This window comes from Neocloeon triangulifer, unplaced genomic scaffold (genome assembly GCF_031216515.1).
Source record: "Neocloeon triangulifer isolate White Clay Creek 2 clone unplaced genomic scaffold, ASM3121651v1 ptg000013l, whole genome shotgun sequence".
Classification (NCBI taxonomy): Eukaryota; Metazoa; Arthropoda; class Insecta; order Ephemeroptera; family Baetidae; genus Neocloeon; species Neocloeon triangulifer.
This window is the reverse complement of record NW_026775555.1, coordinates 3,156,244-3,177,318: the sequence shown is the minus strand read 5'-3', so window position 1 is coordinate 3,177,318 and position 21,075 is coordinate 3,156,244. Positions and strand designations below refer to the sequence as shown.

At 36.7% G+C, this 21,075-nt stretch overlaps 1 protein-coding gene across 3 annotated transcripts in view; it reads right to left on the bottom strand.

Annotated features, from left to right (window-relative positions):
- The window catches only part of LOC132199228 (zinc finger E-box-binding homeobox 2-like), a 286,705-nt gene that overhangs the window by 80,592 nt on the left and 185,038 nt on the right, over positions 1–21,075 (bottom strand). For all 3 annotated transcript variants that reach the window (XM_059623800.1, XM_059623801.1, XM_059623802.1), the window contains exon 2: positions 16,873–17,217. In XM_059623800.1, the coding sequence (XP_059479783.1) occupies positions 16,873–17,217 (345 nt within the window). The remainder of the gene's footprint in view (positions 1–16,872; positions 17,218–21,075) is intronic.

Here is a 21,075-nt window from a genome sequence, read left to right as displayed (position 1 = left end):
CAAAAACGAATTACACCGAATCCCATTCAAAATAATTTCCGGTGCCGTTAGCCTTATATTGAGAAAAATTTTCATTATTCTGTTTTTTTTTTTAAATTACAAAAACAAAAATGAAAATTATGAACATTTTATGCAAATAAAATTATCCTAAGAAATTTAACATCTTTAATTTTGGTTTGGTTTGAAAAAATTGACACTCGAGGAGATGATCATGGAAATGAAGAGATCAGACTTTTTTCGTTGAGAAAATTGTTTTCATTCGCAAACAAGTTTCGGTCACGGTCTGCGAGAAAATTGCAAAAAAAAAAGCAAAATTGGAAAACACCACATTTTAACATACAAATTTAAATCTTTTCAAAACTGGTAGAGCCTTTGTTTTTTTGAATAAAAACAATTTTCGCAATGAAATCATCATTTCTTTAATTTCGGTATTTATTTTGAAACTATTTGTCCAGTTTGACTCGTTTCTCTGCAGTGAGATGGACCAGACTGACCCTTAAAGGAAAAGAGAGCACGCAGTGGGCAGTGGGGGACGTGATGAGATGCAAAATATTCCTCGCTTCTCATATAAAACGTATGCGGGGAAATTGCTGCCGGCACACGTTGGTCATTCTGCATTATTGCCGGCCGGCGGCGGCGGCGGCAACGGGGTCTGAGAGATAAAATACCTTATTCCTTGGTCTCGGCTCATTCATTTGAAACGGTGCGTGCGTTTAAGTGGTCGGAGGAATTTCTAATATTAAACCTGCTTCTCCGGGGAAGACGGCGAAAATTTTCACGCCGCAGAAGAGAAACAAACGTTTTTATTGGAAGGCGCGGGGGCGATTTATTTGTGTTACCCTCGCTTTCGGCAGTTGGACCCCGAATTTTATTTGTTTATTTAAATCAAAGTGGCTCTCGCGCGCGCAGGGCGACGCGATGTTTGTGAATATAAAACATTTCGTGACTTAGGTAACAAACACATTTCGACAGCCGCCGCTTGACGTGTCTCCGAGTGGAAAAGGAATGTCGATAAATCTTTACGTTCCGTTTACGTTTTTACAAAATCGACACTTTGCCGCCGAGAGAGAGAAAGACCGAGTGACAATACACACGCCTGCAAAGAAAGATTTTCAATTGCTTGCATTCCTGCGTCGCTCCAATAACCTGCTGCTCGAGACACGCCGAGATGCCATGTGTGTGCAGCTTTGTAATTTAAATACACGAGAGAACAATGAGGACCCTCTTTTTCTCCGAGGAAATTCAAAAGGGAAACAGAAAGAAGAAGAGCGCTGCTTATTGTTTAGATAGAGAGGTGCGGCCAGATGCTGGGGCGGTTCGAGGAAATTGGCCGAGAGCGAGCGGCTGATGAAACGCATTCCGTTCCATCCTCGCTACTTAACTCTAAGAATTCCGACGAAATTTGTTTATTAAAAAAAACCTGAAATATAAGATGGCCTCAGAGTTTCAAACGGTTTCAATGAGAGGAAATTAAAGCGTCCGGCATCATATTTAAATTATTTAGGGATGGGAAAAATAGTTTAAAAAAAGAGGGTTACAAAAGAACCACATTCACATAGGTTAATTTTTTTATAATTAGAATGTCAGGGTAGTGCTCCCTTCTTGATGAAAAAGTTGATCACATTTAACGCCTTTTTGTTGGAAATGGACTAAAATTATGTATTAATGTAAGACACAATGAATCATTTTGTGTAAAAATTGGCAATTTATTCAACTAAAATCTCACGTATTCAATAAAAACGAACTCTCACTCAAAACGTAGATGTCAAGAGGATTTGAAGATTTACCCAAATTATTAACTGCTCATAGAAATTGACTATTATTTATTCAATTTATTCTTAAAATAATAGCCAGTTTACGAAATCATCTAAAATAACATATAAAAAGTAGTTAAATAATATAATTATAATAATTAAATAAAATTTAAAATAAAAATATTTATTAATATAATATAATAAAGCAATAAAATTAATAATTTAATATAAAAATATAAATATTTGTTAATTTTTTTTTTAAAAACAAAGTTATTGGGCTTTTTTTTCTTTTAACAAAAACAATTTTTGCAATGATCACAAGCCCGATCTGTTCATCCCCATGATCATCTCCTCAAATGTCAATTTCTTCAAACAAATTAATTTATTTACTTAAATGAACTATTTTCCTCAGGCCTAATTCAGTCAAAAAACTTCTTATTTTACACAAGTTTAATCTAATACAGTTTTGCTTTTGCATAACAACAATTTTAAAAACATTTTTTTTTTTTTTTTTTTATTAAATACAAGAAAACCATCTTTGTTGCTGACCATTTAATTAATAAATCTCCTTAAAGTTTCCCTTTCGGTTTGACGAGGAATGCGATGGGAAGACAGGAGAGTTGCCGGGGAGATGCACAAAGAATTTTAATAATAAAAATATCTTACGCATATACACGCGCGTCTATCGTTCCTTGACCGCCGTCGGAGAGCTTTATTAGAGAGGACCGCACGATGAAATAATAATAAACATGAGAGGGCCAAAGGGTGAATGCAAATATATTTAAAACTCATAACGCAAGAATTCGCCTCCCGCGCATTTATTAAAACAAAGTAAGTCGCCGGACGGACGAGAAGACTTTCGATAAATTTCATCAGCGCCGCCGCCGATTATTATAAATATGCGCAAAAAGAAGAAGCGATATTAAAAGCGGAGGGAAAAATTTGAGGAATGTTGGTTGCATAATAAGCGAAGAAGAAGTTCTTGGGCCACACCTCCGTCGAGTCGGGGCGGCGCTTGGTCGGTTTTAAAACACCTATGAATAAATTAAGTCGGCGGCGCGAACACGGAAAGGGAGGAGGCGGTTGGTTTTAATACCTTGACGTATAAGACGTCGACTCTCAAGAGAGTGCAGCCGCAACACGCACGCGATAAGGAAGGGTAATATCAGAAATTATATGTGCACGCGATTATTAGAGGAAGGAAAACGCATGCATGTGGAGTTGAGATCGTTTTAATAAAGCAAACCGGCTTATTAGCCGCGAACACACTGAAAAGTGCTGATACGCCGCTTTGCACTCGCACGGCGGGCCCCTCGAAAGGGTTAATGAGCCGCACGCGTAATTCTGCGGCTATTAGCGCCTTTTTAATTGGAAAACGTGCACGCATGCAAATTGCCCTCTTAAATTATAAAACACGCTTACCGACGTAAGGAAAAAGGAAATTGCCAGCAGACGTGGTCTCCTGATGATTACAAAATTAAAAGCAAAAACGATTTAGGAGTGGATTGTTCGATTAATTACCTGATGCGAGCTTAAATTAAAACTGCTTAAATCGATAATTTTGAATTATTCTTGTATTAATTTAAAAAGCAAAAAACTATATTACAAAAACCTTTTAATTGAATTCCAAGTAAGGAAAAATAAAAGGTCATTTGAATTTAATTTAATTAAGTTTCAAATTTTCTGAAAAAGTTTACTAATAATTTTTTCAGGGGAAATTTTAATTGGAAAGAAAAATAGATTATTTAATAATTTATAGTTTTTAACAAATTCTTGTCTAAATGATTTTACACAGCTCATTATATAATTATGGTAGCCGAAAAATGAAGAGCAGGATATTATTTTCCTTAAGCAATATAAAATCATCAAAACCGTCTAGGAAAAGCCGATTTTAAAATCAAATCACCGTGAAGCAACCCTCAATCGTTAAATTCTACTACAAATTTATAATTTTTCATAATCACATAATAAAGCTGGAAATTTTATATGAAAGCTAATGAGGCAGCAAGTCTATTAAGATTACTAATATGTTGTAAAGAAGAATTCACTTTGCAGTTTATATTTACTTTTGATTTATTTATAAAAAAAAATTAATTTAATATTATTAAATAAATAATAACATTAAATAATTGCAAAGGTTTACAATTATATAAAACAAAACAAAAAATTATATAAAAAATAATAAATATAAATTTTGTAAATAAAATGAAATAAGAATTTACAACATTATTTAATATTATTTTTTAATAATACAAAAAAGTTTATTTTTATTATTAAAACTGACCTGGCCTTTAACCCAAAATGCTGTACTAAAATTTTTGCCGGCCACATTATCATCGCAGATTTGCAAAACGCAATAAGCTTGAGAAAGAGAATGAATTAAATTGAAATTACGTACACTTTTCCCGATGAGAGGGAACAGAGATGAATCTGTGCTTTTTCTTATATTCTCTCCTCCGCCCGCGCGAAATGAAAAAGCACGAGTTTCGTTTGTTGTGTACACACTGTTGAATCAAAGTGGAGTTTAATTCGTGGCCTGCGCGCTTCCTTTCTGTATTATTATTTAATTTCCTCCTCGCCCTTATGCTGCGAGCAACCCTCTTTCTACCTCTGACTCCTTTTTATTCTTTCTCTCTCTTGTTTTATTTTCTCTTCAGCAGCCAACAAAGGAATTAAAAAGTTTCCTTTTCTGATGTTTTGTGTAATAAATTAAAGCAACCAAGGCGGAAGAGATCGAGGAAAAAAGCAAACTCGGAATGAAAAAGCCTCGAAAGCTCTTTCGGTTAATTAATGGCGCACGCAATTAGTGTCAAATTCCGTGTTTAAATAAACGTCACGTCTGTTTTGCCACGAGACGAATCGACACTTTTTTGCATTCCCATTTTTTTTTATGATTCCAGAGACGAGAAAAAAATTAAAAAGAGGTAAATCACGTTTTTTTTCCGCTTCCTCCAAATTGCTCGCGAATGTATTTAATGCATTTTTAATTCACCGACTCAAGGTGGGTGTGGTGGGCTGCGTGGGCATAAAAGGGTTGTTTTCTTGATGGGGCATTAAGGATGAAAGATAATGGAGCGCCGTCGTCGCGCGGCAACAAGGAAGTCGGTAATGGCCTCTGTGCATTATATCGTGCGCTGGTCACAAATGATGGACCAAGAAAGGAGCGGAAGCTGGGAAAGAGAGATGCGACCAAGATTTAAACCACACGTATGCAGAAAGGAGCAATTTTCTACTTTGGTCGCGCGCCCGCGCGGCGCACGCATTAAAATTCAATTAATGTAATGGCATGTGAAGAGGCCACGACGAAATGCAGCGAGGGAGAAACTCCGCCGCCGCTCTCGGTCACTTTAATGACTCTGCCAGGTTCGGACAGAAATCTTGCACGGCGGATTTATCGCCAAAGTTTATCGCTAAACACGCAAAGGCGAGGGCCGTGAGTGAACTTGGAATATTCCGAAACTATATAACAATAAGAAAACAACTTCGAATTTAACTCCAAAGGATTCATATTGACGGTGTATGTTGATATTTTGTTTGATAATCATTTTTTTTTTTTTTATTTATAGAAGATGCAAATATTCGTGATTTTATAATCAAGACACAAAATCTAGAACTCTCAAGTATATTACTGTATTAGTCATAATGACATATTATATTATTTTTTTTTATTGCATTTTAGTAATAATAATTGCAAATTTGGAATTTTATCAATATAATTATGATAAGAAAATTCAATATTAAGAAAAATAAGTTAAAAATAATTTAAAGAAAAAATTATCTAATTGAATAAAAGTTATTAAATAAAATATGTTTGGCGCTTATTTTCTTTTAAATTAATAATAACTATTTTTATTAGCTGACAAAAGAAACTTGTAATTAAAGCCCTAAGATTATATTGTAGTTTCATTTAATTTTCATTTTAGTTTATGCAGAAGATAAAAATTTTCACGATTATATAATAAAGAGTGAACAATTAACTAAAAATTTAGTATTTTAATATTTGCTTAGTACAATTTGTCAGCAACACGACATATTGTATATCATTTTTTCTATTGAAATTTGTTGATAATAATTGCAAATTTGTAATTTATAAATACAAGATGGAAAAAGTTTAAGATGAAGGAAAATAATTTAATAGAATTAAAAAAAAATCAATTATAAAAATATATAAAAGCTAAGTTTATTGTATTAAAATATTTTTTGTGCTTCTATTTAATTATAAAATATTCCTAATGTCGGGGTATTAAAAGAATTTTAAGTTTTTAAGTTATCGTTATAATAAAATTTGATTTGATTTATCATTTTAATTGATTCAGAAGATATAGTATGTTCGTGATTTCATAATGAAATTAAAATGAAATAAAAATTTAAGAAACCAAAGCCAGCAAGTATGAGTGCATGTATATCATTAATAATGTAAGTCATAAACTGGAACATAATATATATATATTATTTTCTATAATATAATATCATAAAATAATAATTTCAAATTTGAAATATATGAAAATAAGATAACTATAATAATTAAATTCAGAATTAAAAAAAATAACTATATAAAATGTACTTTAAAGCTCTATTTAATATTTAAAATTAAAATATGAGGCTTTTGTTATATAATTTAAATTTTTAATTATATATTAAGCTTTATGAGCTTTTAAGATCATTTTGATCTAAAATATTTTCTTAAACAAATTTCCTTTCCAATCATTGAATTGTAGAATAAAGTATAAAAACAAATAAAATACATTTTTATTTTGTTTTTATTCCACTTTCAAATATCGGTGCCCTTATTCTTGTCACTGCGAAAATGAAGTGCGCAAAACCCCAAAAGGAAGAAAATGTATATATTCAGTAGCAGAACGGCGCATAGCAGTTAATTGTGACGTCTGGAATGTGGACAGTTTGAGCGGAGAGCCGCGGCGGAGAACAAGTGGTTTCCAAAAGCATTCCATCAGATTCAAGATGACAAAATACCGCAGGCGATGCCGCGCGCGCTCTGGCTGCAAACTCGGGCTGCTCCTTTGCCCGCTGTTTGGACGGACATGTGTATACGTTATAGAATGGCAGCCGAGCTAGCGAGAGCAAGAAAAGATGACGGGGCAGAGAGTGCGGTGAGTGTACACTCGGAATAAGTTTCGCGCCGCACAGTTGAAAACTAAACTTTCAGAAGACGGAGCGAGCAGTGCGGTGTGGAGCGAAACAGAAGGCGGATCTTTTCAAAAGCATCTCTCTAACCCTTCCATTCAAATATACCTCGACTTGCAATGAACTGGCGTTTCACTCAAGGGCACATAATTCTTCTACCCTTGCACTGCTCACTTACTTACAAGCGCAGCCACAGTTTAAACCCTTCGGCGGGTGTACTTTGAGAATAAAAACTGCAGAGACGATCTCGATCTCCCGGAGGTCAATTCAAACCTCCAGATAAGAGGTTCAACATCGTGTCCTCCGTTGTGGATTCTCCAATGATCGCCTCCGAGATTTAGATTTGTAGGCAACCCGCACAATCAGTCTGTCAAGAAATTGCCTATTTTAAATTATTTTCAAAAATTTCTTTTCTTGACAGCAGACTTTGGAATAAATTCTAAAGCGAACACGGTTCAAATTTTGTTTGAATTAGTCTATTCAAGCCTGTTTGATCAATTTCATAAAAATCTGAGGATGCTGATTTGCTACTTTAACAACATAAAAAATTGATTGCAAAAGTCTTAAATTTTATTTTTAAATAATTGGTATAAGACAAACTTATTAGGATGAATTACTCATGTTGCTATTTTGTAAATTAAATAATTTCAGTCACCCGTATTCAAAATAAAAGTTTTAAATTATGTAATCGGGGAATATGCAATTATATAAAAATTCACAATGGTACAAAAAAATGCATATTATAAGTCAGTATGTTTTATTATTAGTAATTTATAGTTAAAATTTACGTTCAATATGATTTTAAAATATTATCTGATGTAATGAACCCTATTAGGGGAAGAACATTAGCTTTACAAATACTGTTAATATTTTTTAAGTCACGCAGAAATTTATATAATATTAAAATTTTGTCCTAGTCCAGCAGTTTTTTTTTTAAATTCAAGGCATACATGAAGTGCAACTGTAAAATGTATTTTAAGTTTATTTTTTTTGTTAACTTAATATAAAACTTTAAAATAAGTAAAGTAGTCGAAAAACTGAAAAGTTGAATAAATACTAAAATAATTAATTAAATAATATAATTATTTATTTCTTACTAAATATTTTTATGCTGTTTTGTAGTTTTTTTTCTTGAGCTAGCAGAGTTATTTGTCGGCTGCCGTCGCCCCTGGGAGCGTCGGTGTCCCCATTGCGCAATATAATTTTCGCGAATAATTTATCGCGAGAAGGTCGCGTCGGTGAGCGTCGGCCGACGCTAGAAGCCCCGCTGGGCTGTGCCGCAGAGCAAAGCACGCGAGCCAGCAGCGAGTTAAGTGCCAAACCTTACCAGGGGGTTCCTGTTCGCAACGACACAGCGGCAGTCGGTTTATCTATCGGAACTTCCATACCGTGTACGTTTCTCTCTCTCTTTCGTGCACACAACATAAATAAGAAGAGGATAAATAAGCTCATTGCAAATTGCGCGACAACGTGCAGTTTGCGTTTGATCTATATCTGCGCGTCGCTGGTTGGCCCCCATTTGGCAACTACCGAATTTCATCTTTATTCGCTCTCTCGTCCTCCTCGATTTTCTTTTTACGAAAAGCCTAAAAAGCAGCAGCGTTGGAATTGTTTTGCAGCTGCGATAATTTAATCTCTCCTCTACTCCTGGCCCTGACACTTTCCGTCCCGGCTGATTTAATATGTGATTTGCTTACTGCGTGAATTGCTTTATTTTAATTTGAGGTTGTTTTTGTTGATCTTTCACATTTCTAGATATTTCGATGCAAAAATAAAGCAAATTTAATGGAATTTCTCTCCGAATGTTTAAAACTATATTGATATCTTTGATTGGAAATAAAGATCTCATAAGATCAATGTAAATTTTTTATGTCGACTGACCTATTGAGTTTATTTTTCCATCTCAATTGGGTGATTCAAACGTGATTTGGTGAAATTTTTATCAATTTTTGTTAGGCTAAGTTTGACAAGAAAATTATATATTCATAAATTCATATAAGAATCATTTAAAAAAAAAATCAGTTTCACGCAATAAATTTTCAATTTTTCTTATTTATAAAAAACAAATTCTAATGTAGAGATAAATAAACATCAAAATTAATCGGGTTGTTTTGTTTTTGCAATAAAAAAATGATAAACAGTTCAATTGCGAAATAAATTTTCTCCGTAGCACTCCTGCAACATAAAACACGTTTATATTTGTCATCCTAATTTCATGCATGTTCTATGCGTCCATTTTCGCCATTTTTATGGCTCCACATTCACATACACATTTATATATTCCTCCACTTCGTACTTCGCGCACTGCATTTAGCGCAATAATAATAGTAACGGCGCCGAATACACACGGCCCGCGAATAAAAAATCATGGCTTAATAAAAAGTCACGTATATGGAGCCGAGAGTGTTATTATAATAATTCGCGTCTCCTCCTCCACTCCTCGCTGCTTCATATAAAAAGTAGGAAAATGAGTCATTGTGTCTGTGCACGCGGCTCTCGCTCTTATTATGCTCGTAAACTTGCGCCGAACAGTTAAAGTGAACTCACACGTGAAAATTATACAACAAACTGAAGAGCTTCCTCTTTTTCCATGCCAAAAAAATTTCTACTGCTGCGTCAAATAGAAATGAAAGCGGCTCCGGAGAGGAAAACGTAGTATTTACTTTTCTAAATTCGGCTCCCTTCGTCGAATCTGTCACCACAATCGTTTGGTGCGCGTGTTAATCCAAACGGTTAATGGCCTCGAGTCAGTCAGCCGACGCTTTTTTCCAAAGGTTCCTCTGTTTAACTCGTTAAAAATTATTATAGGACAGAGAGGCACTGTGTTTTTCTTGCCGCGAACGATAGATAGGTTGGCGACAAACAGGTTTTACACCGCAGAACACACACGCAGCGGCAGATGGAAAAGAAAGCGTGTCTTCACCTCGAACGTCCACAAATTTTACGAGGCGACGCTTGAATATTTATCCCTTTGATTAAGCGCGCGCCGAATTAGAATATTTAGAAGAGAAAGTTGGATGTTTGCTGCAATGAGTCTTTTTTTGTCGGTCGGGCCGGAACATGTGGAATAATCATTACACGTCCACGTCGGTGCGGCTGCTGATGGCTTTTGGTGAGAGAGCGGCGACGACGACGATTCGATTTGTGTATCACTCTGTGCGTTTTAAAAATGTGACTCATTTTTCATAATGGGTTCAACACGGGTCGAAGATGTCGTTCCTGTTTGGTAATGAGAGAGGCTGAACATTTATTTAAACTTCCTTACAAGCAGTATTGGAAAAAAGTCAAAGTTTTTACGTTTCATGTGTTATTTTTGTTTTTTAAAACATCAAATTTAATTCCCTGCAGCAATCAAGCAGTTTCCAAAGTTATTTATAAATAAATATTTATATTTAATTTAGAATTTCCTTAAAAGCATAAAGAGTGTTTCTACAAGTAAAAAAATTAAAATTAGAGAATTTCTGTAATTTTAAAATTGACATGGTAATTCAATTAAAGCGAATTTATAAGAATATTTCACTTGGTTTTATGAAACTGTTTGAGAAAAACTTGGCTTCGAAGAATGGAATGCATAACGCAATTTTGACTATCAATTAAGAAATTAAATTTAAATTATTCAAAATTTCATCTTTTTGTGTCACAAATATAAAAAGGCCAGTTATGTTGCTCTGTTTACCCTAATTTTCCGGGTTTTCATTGAATTTTTCGTGAAAAATATTAATTTTTGAGCCATTTTAAATATTATCTCAGTTAAAAGGCAAAATTTTGGTTTGTATTCCATTCTATAAAGCCAAGTTTTTCTCGCACAATTTCATTAAAATCACGTAAAAATCCCTTTTAAAAATTAAAATTAACTACTTTCACACTTAACTACTTAAACAAAGACACTAATTAAAACGGAAAACTAACATGCACAACTATTTGTCGAATTTATATTGTTTGATTCAACTGAAAACGCTGAAAACTAAAAAAAAAGAATTTATTTCTGTTTGCTTTTCCGTTTTCCTTTCTACAATGATCCAAATAAATTATAGTTAAGCCATTTTTTAGCATATAGTCTTATATTTTATATTCTCCATATTTTTTTCTCTAAGTCATTTTTAGGAAGAAAAAATAATTGGATAATAAATATTAATAAATAAATAAATATTTGCCAGTCTGTTTTTTATTACCACCGTTTAAAATTTAGAAAAGATATTAAATTTATAAATAATAGCCAGTATTTAAAACAGAGACGACTTTTTATACTTTTTTTTAAGAAAACTCAACCATCTCACCAAGTCTTTATCAAAACCTAATCTCCCTCTTTTGCACTGCACAATGGAGCATTTTACGTTCAATACGGTAGTGGCCATTTAGGCCTGCTTTTGCACAGCGGTGCAGTTTCGCGACAAAGTGCATCCCATTCATCCGCTCTCCCTTGGCAAGGATTCGAAAAAGTCACCTTGTGGCTTGTCTCGCGCTTATTTGCCGGCCCCGTCTCTAGCTGCTCTCTTATTTCTCCGCAGAAGCTTATTTCGTTTGCTGCTGCTTTGTGTGTTGTTTTGTATGTATTTTATTAAGCGGGGTATACGTGGTGGCGCCTAGTTGTCGCCAATTTCTCACCACGCCGCTGCCGCTGCTGCTGCTCTTCTTGTTCTCCGCCCGCCGCTCCCTTTGCACAAACACTGCGCGCGCTATTTTTTTTTATATGCCCCCTCGACGCACACATACCGACCGACTCGCTTCTTTTACATCGTGTTTTGGCCGACGAGAGCGGAGAAAAAAATTATATGTACCAGCCGAGAAAATGAGTGCAAAAAGTTTACGTGCGCAGAAGAGGCAAAGGGCGAAATTCGCCGTGGACGCTGCTTTTTGCATTGCACCTTGCGAAAATGAAAAGGCTCTTTTTATTCCGATGCGAAATTACCTCCCTTGGCAAACATTTGCTCTCGCTGGGATATTTTAATTGAAAAATTCGCTTCGAAGGAACAGAATATATGAAGAGTATAACAAAGATTAACAATAAAATTTTGTAAAAAAAAAAATTATAATAAATTGTTTATATTTTTCATTAAATTAAAATTCCTTAATAAACTATATTTCTATTGTAGTTTTTTATTGGTAATGTTATAGTACGCGCGACGTGTTTTTTCATAAGTTGGCAGCACTTATGCTCCCATGTAAAAGTATCACGTCGCGCGTTCGATAGTGGTTTTACGTCGCGCATACAATAATGGTTTTACGTCGCGCGTACAATACTGGTGGCGGTGTAATTTTTAAGGAAACCGATATTATTTCCCGATTACCACGGAAACCTCTATAGCACGCGCGACGCAATTCTTTTCCTACAATCTTAATTAAGGGGACTGCTAGGAAGAATAGGGGCCCTTGGGATGGGTTCAGAATGGGGCAAGACGACCTCTGGAGGGCCGTGCGCACCCTTATAGCAGGCGCGACGTATTACTATGGGACGCGCGACGGTCGAAAAGCGAACTCCGGAGGGCGCTTTTCACCATCGTCAGAGGCGCGACGCATGCTTATAGTACGCGCGACGCATGCTTATAGTACGCGCGACGCACGACTAATTAATTATTATAAAAGGTGTTGCACGCGGCCGGAGTTGTGGGCACCCCACGAACCGGCAACTCGGAGTAGGGCAACCCCCAAGATTAATTTTTGCAGAAGCCGCGAGCGAGGGGTGGAGGCGCAGCGAGGTCGAGGACGTGGGGAAGGCCGTGCGGAGGGCGAGGACAAAAGGGCGGCTGTGTTCGTGGGGGGGCTCCGCAGGAGCCCCCTCACGATCCCCGCCCTTTTGTCCCGCCCGGAGCCGGCCTTCACCACGTTCTCGGGTGAGCGCGCCTCCAGCCCGAAGCTCGCAAACCCACAACGGAGTTGCCCACAAAAGGTGTTGTCTGCAAAGGGAGTTGTGGGCACCACACTTTTTGCTTTCTAAGCCCTTTTTGCAGACAATTCCTTTTGTAAGCAACTCCGTTGTGGGTTTGCGAGCTTCGGGCTGGAGGCGCGCTCGCCCGAGAACGTGGTGAAGGCCGGCTCCGGGCGGGACAAAAGGGCGGGGATCGTGAGGGGGCTCCTGCGGAGCCCCCCCACGAACACAGCCGCCCTTTTGTCCTCGCCCTCCGCACGGCCTTCCCCACGTCCTCGACCTCGCTGCGCCTCCACCCCTCGCTCGCGGCTTCTGCAAAAATTAATCTTGGGGGTTGCCCTACTCCGAGTTGCCGGTTCGTGGGGTGCCCACAACTCCGGCCGCGTGCAACACCTTTTATAATAATTAATTAGTCGTGCGTCGCGCGTACTATAAGCATGCGTCGCGCGTACTATAAGCATGCGTCGCGCGTCCTATAACCATGCGTCGCGCCTCTGACGATGGTGAAAAGCGCCCTCCGGAGTTCGCTTTTCGACCGTCGCGCGTCTCATAGTGATACGTCGCGCCTACTATAAGGGTGCGCACGGCCCTCCAGAGGTCGTCTTGCCCCATTCTGAACCCATCCCAAGGGCCCCTATTCTTCCTAGCAGTCCCCTTAATTAAGATTGTAGGAAAAGAATTGCGTCGCGCGAATAATCGGTTTCCTTAACAATTTCACCGCCACCAGTATTGAGCGCGCGACGTAAAACCATTATTGTATGCGCGACGTAAAACCACTATTAAACGCGCGACGTAATGCAAGTGATGCCAACTGAAATCAGGGATTTTGGGAAACACGTCGCGCGTACTATAACATTACCTTTTTATTAAATAATAATTATTTTTATTGAAAGTTAATAAATGATTAACACACAAAAATGAAGCAAACTTGCATGCCAACTTACAAAATTTTTTAAACAAATATTTATAAATTATGGTAACTCTCAATGGTGGGTTTATGGAAAATTGGAAACCTTGCAATGTGGTGCGCATGTTTTCAATTTTTCATGCATAAATTATATAATAAATTTTTATGATTGAAGAAATTGACACTCGAGGAGATGATCATTGAAATGAAAGAGATGAAAGAGGCTTTTTCTCGTTGCGAAAATTGTTAAATGGTTAAATTTATTGAGTGTTACAGGAAAAAACGTACGGAAGCCAAAAAGCTGATTGAATTGGATTTTGAACTTGTCATGCAAGACATAAATAAAAAATTCTAAAATTATGAAAGAAACAGAAAAAATATAGTAGACAAAATATCATTTACATGCAAGTTTTCTGTTTTTTATGCTATTATTCCTTTTTTTTTTAATTATATAAATTTCATATTGCACCTCAAAGCGTATCAATTATAAATTTCAAACGGACATGCCGTGAACCGCAGCCAATTATCAAATTAATGCAAACACCCCGAAAGCAAGGAGCCTCCCCAGAGCGCAGGAGGCGAGGGTTGAAGCGGAGCAGAAGGGCGGAAGGCGCGCCGAGGGAGCAATAAATTAAGACGTAAGCGATTTTTAATTAAAAGAACAACATCTTATATTGTGTTGTTGGTGCGCCGACGAGAATTTCTTTCTCTCTCGCGACCAGATTTATAGATGATTTTATTTGCGGCGATAGCAGCTTTCGGGGCCGACGTATATAAAAGTAATTGGGCATGAATCTTGCAAAAGTCGAAATGCATCGCGGCCCACGCAGGAAGAAAGAAAGAAGCTGCGGAAAGAGAGAAACAATCAAGCGCGGCGGAAAAAAAATAACGGCAGTGGTGTTAAATGGTCTTTATTCGAAGCCGGCCGGCGATATAATTTTGTTACGACTACAAATTACCGCCGGAAAAGCGAACCGGGGCTCGGCTAACTTGCTGCGCGCCACTCGCTTCTTCCTCCGCTCTTTCATTCCGCTCAAATAAATTGGCGTTTAATCCGAGCCTTTTTACTCTCGCTTCTTTTTGGTGTGTGACGAGTGACCACTGGTCCATAACTGTGCCGCATAACGGCTGCGATCGCTAAAACGCCGATAAATCTGAGAGTGGAAAAAGAGAGAGGCGAAGACGCACCAACAACAGATCGCTCGTAAATTCACCTTTCAGCACCGAGGGTGGCGCGCGAAACGAGAGTAATGGAATGGACGGCGGCTAATGCAGTTATTGCGGATATTTTTGCTGCAGTTACGAGAATCAATACCAAAAAGAGTGAACAAAAGTTTTTAAATGCTAAATTAATCACTTGCAATTAATTGTGTTTTTCAGGCGAATGTATTTGTGAAATTATTGGTGGTCATGGAAGAATTGAATTTATTTATTATTTTGTACATTTTATTTATTAAGGGAATTATTATCATGCATCATAATGAAACTCCCTATATTTAAGGGCGATTTTTGGGTTAGACTTTAAAACTGAAAAAAATCTCATTCAAGCTTTTAACATATGATCTAGACCATAGCTTATATTTAATTTTTATAAAAATTGGCATGTATTAGTACGTTTTTATGAACAAAATTTAAAATGCAGCTTATTAAGAATAAATAATAATAACAATAAAAAGTACGAATATATTTAAAATATATAAATTGAAATTAAAATTAAAAAATTCTCTCGTTTTTAATCTTTGATAAAATAGCTTTTAATAATATTTAAGTAAATTTAATTTAAAAAACATTTTCTCCGCTGAGAAAAAATCCTCATTTTCTCTGGAATGTGTGGTCTTTCGCTATAGCGGTAGCAGCAAATTTGTCACCATCATAAACAAACGTCAAAGTGGCATTTCATTGTGGCAGCCGAGCCAACGCAACTGTGGCCGTCTCTCCGTCGTCGTCGTCGCCGCCGCCACCAGCAGCAGCTAATACAATTTTTTCCGTCCTCTTCTGCTTGTCTTTTCCTTTTCTCCCCTAATGACATTATTAACTGGTATAAAATTTTATTGTTTTAGCTGCTGCTGCTGCCGTCTTTTTTATTCCGCTCTTCTTCTTTATTGTGATCGCGTTTTAATTATATTTGCGGTCTGCTGAATAAACGAGTTAATTTGTAATGAATATCACGTAGAACGAACGAGAGACGCGAAATAAAGAAATTGGAATAATTAGCTCGCTTTTTTATATCCTCTGCGGCCGTGGATAGGAAGAGTGACTCCTCCAGATACTTTTCGAGCTACTCATTGAAAATTTACACTCGACCGAGAGCGAAGGAAAAGTTTGCCAGGAGAGATGGAGAGAGAGATGCGCTTGTTATGTATGCGCAATCAGCACCGCAAAACTTGCTGGCTTGTCTGCATGTCTTTCACTCGCAGTCGCTCCCACCGATAAACAAAGCTCTTCTCTCATTTTCGTTTGCCGACGATGAGAGCCACTTGCAGCCGCTTATTAGCCACATTTTCCCAAAAGAGAGAGAGACTTCAACTAGTGAGAGAAAATTTCCTGACATTCGGTGCAGGAATTTTAAATTTTTAAATTGATATTAAAAAGTTTGGAAAGGGAAAATTATTTAAACGTTTCAAATTTATATTAAATCGTAATTAATATTATTCATTCTCCTTTGAAAGTGCTTTCAATTTAAGGAAAATTTTAACAGAAGTTAGAAATTTCTTTTCTATCCTTAATTTTTTTTTTAAATATTGTACATAATTAATTATAGGTTTTAGCCAAAGTTTAAAATACACAATAATGCACAATTATAAATTTCAATAAAAATCTTAAATGATTTTAAAAAGTTAAAATATTCTTATCATTTGGGAATTACTTCCAAAGTGAGTTTTGATTTTGAAATTTATATTAAATTCATTTGAAAAGGAAAAAATTGAAATAAAAGGTTTCCAATTCATAATAATTAATCTTCAATCCTTTCCGTAAGTGCTCTCATTTGAAGAAAAATTAAAAAAAAAAAAAGGAAATTTGTTGATATCTTACATTTATTTATAAATATTCTTATTAATATTAAGTTTAAACCAAAGTATTATTTAATTTCCGTTAATTTCAATAAAAATTTTTCGGTTTTTTTATGTTAAAATGAATTCTTTTTACTTGAGTATTAATTCCGAAGTGAAATTTGATTTGATTAAAATAATTGCACTGACCGTTTTCAGATGTGCTGTTGGCGTCGACCGGCTCTGGAAAGATGACGGCCGTGTCGCTGCGTCCGAGGTACTCCCTGATCTTCTCGTCCTCGTCGTTCTGGTGTCCGTTGGTGAGCACCGGCTGCTCTTTGCCGTTGGCCAGCACGTTTTTGGAACTTTCGCTTCGATGGTTGTGGTTGTCGTCGGGACTCATCTGCGGCGCCGGCCGAGCGGGCGACCGACTTTCGGGGGCCTTGTCGGCGGCCAGCGGCGGCGACGGTGGCCCCGACGGACTCTCCTCCATCTCTAGCGGCGTCGCCGAATCGGAAAGCGGCCGCTCATCGTCACCGAGATCTTCTAAATCAACTGAAACAAGTAAAGCAAAAATGCAGTTTTAGCGCCGAGTTTAATTGACATAAAACTTATTTTAAGTTTTCTCAAAGAAGAAATTAAAAGAGGTATGATTATTGAAATTCAAAGCTATATTTGAAAATGCATCATTTTTAATTTATGTAACAAATTAGAAAAGCATTATTAATAGTGATACTGAATTATAGTGAAACTGAAATACCCAACAGATATCAAATATGTATTCAGACAATTCAATAAATTGAAACCACACATGTATAATTATATATTAAAAATAACAAACAATAAGAAATAATTAGTTCATATAATTTCAAAGCATAAAATTGAATAAAAACATTCAAGCTGATACAAATTGGATTTAAAATAAAATGTTAATAATAAAAAACAAATTCAAAAAAGTCTTAATATTAAAATGAATTAAATTTACTAAAAAATATTGAAAAAAAACTTCTACTTATTTACAATACTTTAAATTTAAATAAAATAAAAATATATTTTTTTATTCTAGTGGGATTTGATATCTGTTGTTATTAATCCAATCCAACAATTATTATTTAATTACATCCCACGGTCTTGCGCAGCAAGTAAGAGCTGAGACGGTGTGCCTCGATAATAATTAAATCCACCCCCAACATCATTGTCTCCGTATTCCTATAGGAGGCGAACATTGTTAATTTCACTTGCACGACGAGCCTTTTTAAATCATGGTTGTGTCTCTGCTCAATCTCGTGGGGCGTGACATAAATTGGTTTCTGATACACGAGCAGGAGAGAGAAAAAATTGCCGGCTGCTGCTTCTTTTTTTCCCAACGTCATCCGCGTGTTGTGTTGTTTAATCGAGAGACGTGGCTGCTTTCATCAAATATGCTAATTCGCCGGCCCGTCTCTCTAAATTGCTTTTCCCATATCGGCTGCCTCTGGCGAAACCATTATCCCGATCTTCTCTTTTTTTTTGCAGCTGATGTCACCGAATTAGTTTTAATTGCCATCCGAGTGCGTTTCGACGTCGCGCGAGCCAGCGAAACGTGCAATCAGGATTAGTCAGATTGATATGCAACGTGTGGCAAATGGAAATTAGGCACGGTCAAGTTCTCCGGCAGATTAAATCGTCCCGTGAGTGATACGTAGAGATGGAGAGAGAGAGACGAACTAGGCCATTGCCATTTGGCTCGCGAAACAATAATCCGAATTGCTGCCCCGAATACCTCAGCGCGTGCGGCATTAACATCGCAATCAATTAACCGCAGCTATCAACGGAATAATTTATTTATAACCGGCTAAGGTATCCCAGATATCTGAACTCAATTCTAACACAAGTGGCTTAAAACCATTTTGAAATAAATGGTAAAATAAGTAATTATTGAAGGGGAATTGTTTTAATTCTACATTTTTTAATTTAATGTGATCTCAGAATAATTTTACATTAGTTAATTAAAATTCAATAGGAATTTGAATCAGGTCTGCAATTTTTAAAAATTAAATTTTGATTGCTTTGAATGATTCTTTTCTTCATCATTTTCTTTTCACCTAGAAGCTTCTGCTAAAATTAATTTTAATGCAAATTTTTTTCAAACATTTGAAGTGGTTTTTACATGTCAATTCCAAGGAGACTTCATAGGAAAAATTGTATGCATTGAAATATAACTTTTTTTTAAAATTAGTTCTTTTTACTGCAAATCTATGCATAAATGTTTTTTTTTTTTTTTTAATAAAATTGAAACGATTTAAATTGATAAAAAAAATCATCAAATCACTTCAATGTCGTTGAACAAAATGGATAATAAAATGAAATCTACATCAAAAAAACAATATTTGATCTTAGAAAAAAATTTAATAATTCTTTAATTATTCGTCAAATATTCTTTTTTTAACTTAAAATTATTTATTCATGAGGCATATTAATTTAATTTATAATTATTTGTAAAAAAAAAAAATACCATTCGTTTTAGTTTTATTAAACAAAATCATTTTCTCAATAAATGGACTTCTGCTTTTCAGAAACCTTTGCGAAAGTGAAAAACTAGCCTGCGGATATATTGGCGAGGGAGCGAGGTCTCTGTCTTTTCGACTTCATTCAGTGTGTTAATGCACAATGCATACATAATATTTTCGTTCCTTGCCCGTACAGGAACAATAGATGATGTGCACGGACGTGCCGGCGCCGCGATATTAATGTGGCAACGCTCGAGGTGACAGCCGCGTGTCCACCGCGCGTTTTTCCGCCGCCGGCACCGCACATAAGAATGTGATTTTAACCCCTTCTCAAGGGGACGTGACAGCGGTGAAATATTATAATTCGCATTACACCGACCAGAGGCGACGGCGCGCTCTGCTGTAATTAGTGTGCAAAAATGGCGACGAGAGCGTCTGATGTTCCATTCATCCGCGCGCACCCCAAGCATCAGGCGAAAGAGTGAGAGAGACACGGAGACGTCAGCGCAGAGCATGAATGTGGACCGAAAAAGCGGGTCGCACCAAGTGTCACGTTGGCAATTCACGGAATTTCATGACAATCATGACTCTATTCATGGAGATTGTGAGAAATAATGAATAAAAATTTGTTTTATATAATTTTTTTTATTAATTTTAAAGACCCACTCCGGTCATTTGTATTGCTCTTTATTATAAAAGATTGCTAAATTTCGAGTATATCTTGTGAAAACATTATTTGAAAATTCCAAACCGTTGCGTCTCAATCAAAAGAAAACCTAAATACGAGTGATTCGCGCGAAAAACATGTGAGAATTGAGTAGCCAATCCATCAGTTTTGTACAAAAACTACAGAATTTGGTCACATTGGCGCTGCGATCGCTGATTTTGCCAAGTTTTCTGCAGCGCCGTGGGGCGATCGCAGCGCCAATGTGACCAAATTCTGTAGTTTTTGTACAAAACTGATGGATTGGCTACTCAATTCTCACATGTTTTTCGCGCGAATCACTCGTATTTAGGTTTTCTTTTGATTGAGACGCAACGGTTTGGAATTTTTAAATAGTGTTTTTACAAGATATACTCGAAATTTAGCAATCTTTCAGAATAAAGAGCAATACAAATGACCGGAGTGGGTCTTTAAACTTTTTCTAAATAATAAAAATAGGAATATGTTTTTTTGTATTGATTGTTTTTAACAGAATTTTGATCAAAATTATGCAAATATTTTCTTTCTCAGGCAGTTTGAAACTAGAAATTTAATTCTCCTCTCTCCACAATCACGATTCCATCTTTCTATTTCGATGGAAGATTAGACGACTAATTAGTGGAACTGGGCGCGGATATAGGAAGCGGCCGGCACCCCTTTTCCTGCCGGCAGCCCCACGATTAATTAAACATTCGGTCATCTTCTCGAAAAATTCGATCCCGGCTCGCTCAATTACGCGCGTTTCCTGCTTTCGACAAACGAACAGGAGCCGCTTTTGTCCGCGTCATCTGCATGAATAAAACTTTTCCTCCGCGCGAACATATACTTTGCTCGCACACAATGTGTAAGAAAAGTTTGCTCTTGCTTGATGATGGAAAAAGTAAGTCGTGCCCGCGGCCATGTGAACCGACCGAGCTTTGGAGAGGATAATGCTCGGTGACCGTCCTTTCGTCCGTCGTTTTTTTTCCTCCCTTGCCGAATGGTTAATTATCGTCATCTCACTCACTGTGTTGCTGCGAGCGCACTCAGCTCTCTCTCTCGTGAGTACGTTCTTGAGGCCGCGCCCATTTTTACGATTATGATATCTGCAGGAAGCGATGTCCAACTTTTATTACTCTGTCATATCGCATATGCCCCTCGTTATTCACACACACTTGAGGCCCCGGGCGAGTCACCGCTCGCATGTGCAGCTAATAATCATTTCACCCCGAGCGATCGGCA